Here is a 3,046-nt window from a genome sequence, read left to right on the forward strand (position 1 = left end):
ATATAAATGACTAAAACGAAATTGAATGCCCTTTTGGTAAATGACACGGCCATCATTGGCCATCACAAATTTGGCTACTGCAAAGTTAAGCTTCTTCCTAGCCTCATCTATAGCGGGAAAACTCCTAACCCCACGCCAGACCTGTCGAGGCACAATGCAAGACCAAAGTAATGTACACGAGGGCCAGGCCGATAGCACCCTCGCCAAATCGTTAATTATATCAAGTCGCAATGCTAAAGAGGACTTCTGTCCTAAGTCGTTGCCTCCTAAATGGGTCACCAAAATACGTGGCCTGCCAAAATTTTTTGCGTACTCTAACAGTCTAGGACAAAAGGAATGCCATCTCATACCCCTGAAACCTATCCAACGGATCCTAGCAGAATGTTCACAAAGTGGAGCATGATCTGAACTCATAAAGCTAGCAGCCCAGAAAATATAAGAATGGCCTATAACCCAAATGTCCTCCGTGTCAAAGAGCAAACCTAAAAATGGAGAAAAGCAGTAAATACCAAATTAGTAGTTGTAATAAAACAATAAAATTTTATGGTGTATTAGTGGGATCTGAAAGAACAATAAGTGAGTATCTGCCAAAAGAAAAAGTTTCTATTGGTTGCCAGCTTTACTATTTAAAGTGGCTAGGACAAACAAAAAGACACAAAGGGGAAGAATGGGTGGGGGGAAATTGGGAAAAAACATGTGAACTCGGCAAGAGGTAAAATAAAAACCTGCTGAGGGATGGACTATGACCTAATTAAATGTTTTGAAATTAGCCGAATTGAATCCGTCAGATCAGGCAAAAATTGTAAAATCCCTCAAGACTCCCATTGCCAGCAATGGCGAGTAGCTAATCCCGAGTAGGGTAGACAGGGGTAACAGACGAGACAAGACGAGACGGAACTTGAGACAAAAACAAGAAAACCAGGCAAGCAATAAAACATAACATTGAAAATATTACATTGCCCTATGGTTCCAAACAATCTTAATGAGTAGGTCGGATGTAACTTTTATAACTATCCGATTTCCAACGTCCCAGTGACTTAATTTCCGACGGTGAGAAACCCGCAGCAGCTGCCGAAGTTGCGGCGCCGATCCTAAATGAGTGCGTACCAAAATCCTGAGGTGAGAGGCCTAAACCCGATACACACCGCTTCAGAAACCAACCAAACTGGTATTTGGTAAGCGGAGTCCTGTTCAAGTGCATAAGCCATGAACCAGGTACATCCGGGCGTAACAATGCGTAACGCATCGCTAACGCCACAGGGCAGATCCGTTCGTCCTTAGACGGACTCAACGAGAACCACCTACCCCTACCAGTCTGGTCGGTCTTTGACCGCCGTATCCTACAAAGCAAAGCTCGATGAGTGACCGAGATATCCGAGCAGAGCATGGTGGCATCAACCCGTTTGGAAGATGCCACCAACTCCGATACGCGCAATGCGCCGTGAAAAGCCACCGAAAACGCCAGTTGGATCAGGATTGCCTCGTACTCGGTAAACGCCACTTCGGGGACTGCCCCCAGCACTGCCGGAAGCAAATGGGCGTCCACAGGTTTCCTACGGTCAGCAACTGGCCGAGAGACCCGCGCCCAACCCCTTAAAGCCTTCGCAATCAGAAAGCTTTTAGTAACGTCAGGTTGTCCCTTTAATTTAACATAAAATGCAATGCCTGCCAAGGAGCGCGCCACAGAAGCCCTGGATCCACCCCCCAAACGGAGACTCCAAATAAAAGAAAGCATCGCACGATGCTGACCCTTACCTGCCTGCCTGCTGCTACGGGAATAGTCTTCCCATTCATGCCAAGCCTGACGATAAGCCCGCAAAGTGGAGGGAGCTAGAGACTGCTCTGCTAAGCCCTCCATGCCGGCTCGATCACCTGCCAAACATAAGAGGGGCAAAGCACAGCATCAACGTCAGCACCAGGGGCCAAAGATCGGAATCTAGCCCACTGAAAACGTGATAACGCATCAGCTATCCCATTCTCTACCCCCGGCACGTGTCTTGCTTTAAACATGATGTTAAAACGCAAACATGTCAGCACCAGCTGCGCAAGCAAACGCAAAACCAGCAGGGAAGACGCGCGTTGACGATTAATCGCGTGCACCACGCCCAGGTTGTCACACCTGATCACGATGCTGCGATTGCACAAGCGTTCACTCCAGATTTCTAAGGAAACCATTATGGGAAAGAGTTCGAGAAGGAGCAAGTCCCTGGTCAAACCCCTTCCTTCCCATTCCTCTGGCCAATGACCAACGCACCAGGAACCATCAAGGTAGCAACCAAATCCCGTGGCGCCTGCTGCATCGGTGAACAGCTGCAGCTGCAAATTGTCCGCGGGTGGAGGCAACCACAGCCGGACACCATTAAAATCCTGCAGAAACGAGACCCTGACAGAGAGGTCCCGCTTAATCTCTGAGGACAAACGGAGTAAATGTCTCGGCTTAGTGACTCCAGCCGTGGCCCTTTCTAGCTTGCGCGAAAAAACTCTGCCCATAGGAATGACCCTACAGGCAAAGTTCAACAGGCCCAGGAGAGATTGCACCTGCCGCAGGGTAATTTTATTGGAAGCCGTGCACTCCTCTATGGCATTACGCAATTTGTGAACCTTATCGAGGGGAAGGCGACAGGCGCCCGCCGAGGTATCGATCTCGATACCCAGGAATGACAAGCAAGAGGCAGGGCCCTCAGTTTTGTCCGCAGCAACTGGGACTCCAAAATGAAAAAACAGCGCTTGCAAAGAAAACAACAAATAACTACATCTATCTGAACCAGAAGGGCCGACACACAAGAAGTCATCGAGATAGTGGGCTATCCCATGACCTCCGCAAGAAAATTCCACGCACCAGTGCAAGAAGGTGCTAAATCGCTCAAAATATGCGCATGACACCGAACATCCCATAGGCAAGCACTTGTCTATGTAATATTCGCCGTCCAAGCGAAAGCCCATAAACCGGAATGACTCTGGGTGTAAGGGAAGCAGACGAAAAGCCGATTCAACATCTATCTTAGCCATCAGCGCGCCTGGACCATAAAACCTAACTACGTTCAAA

General features: G+C 48.5%; 1 protein-coding gene across 1 annotated transcript; it reads right to left on the minus strand.

Moving 5' to 3' along the window:
- Positions 1 to 434: 434 nt before the first annotated feature.
- Positions 435 to 1,903, minus strand: LOC148443362 (uncharacterized; the record flags this gene model as incomplete). The annotated part of the gene is made up of 1 exon (XM_088462933.1): positions 435 to 1,903. A coding segment is annotated over one exon (924 nt), but the record flags the coding sequence as incomplete, so codon positions are not given.
- Between the last annotated feature and the right edge of the window lie 1,143 nt (positions 1,904 to 3,046).

This window comes from Taudactylus pleione, unplaced genomic scaffold (assembly GCF_031769625.1).
Source record: "Taudactylus pleione unplaced genomic scaffold, aTauple2 ptg001293l, whole genome shotgun sequence".
In the NCBI taxonomy this organism is placed as follows: Eukaryota; Metazoa; Chordata; class Amphibia; order Anura; family Myobatrachidae; genus Taudactylus; species Taudactylus pleione.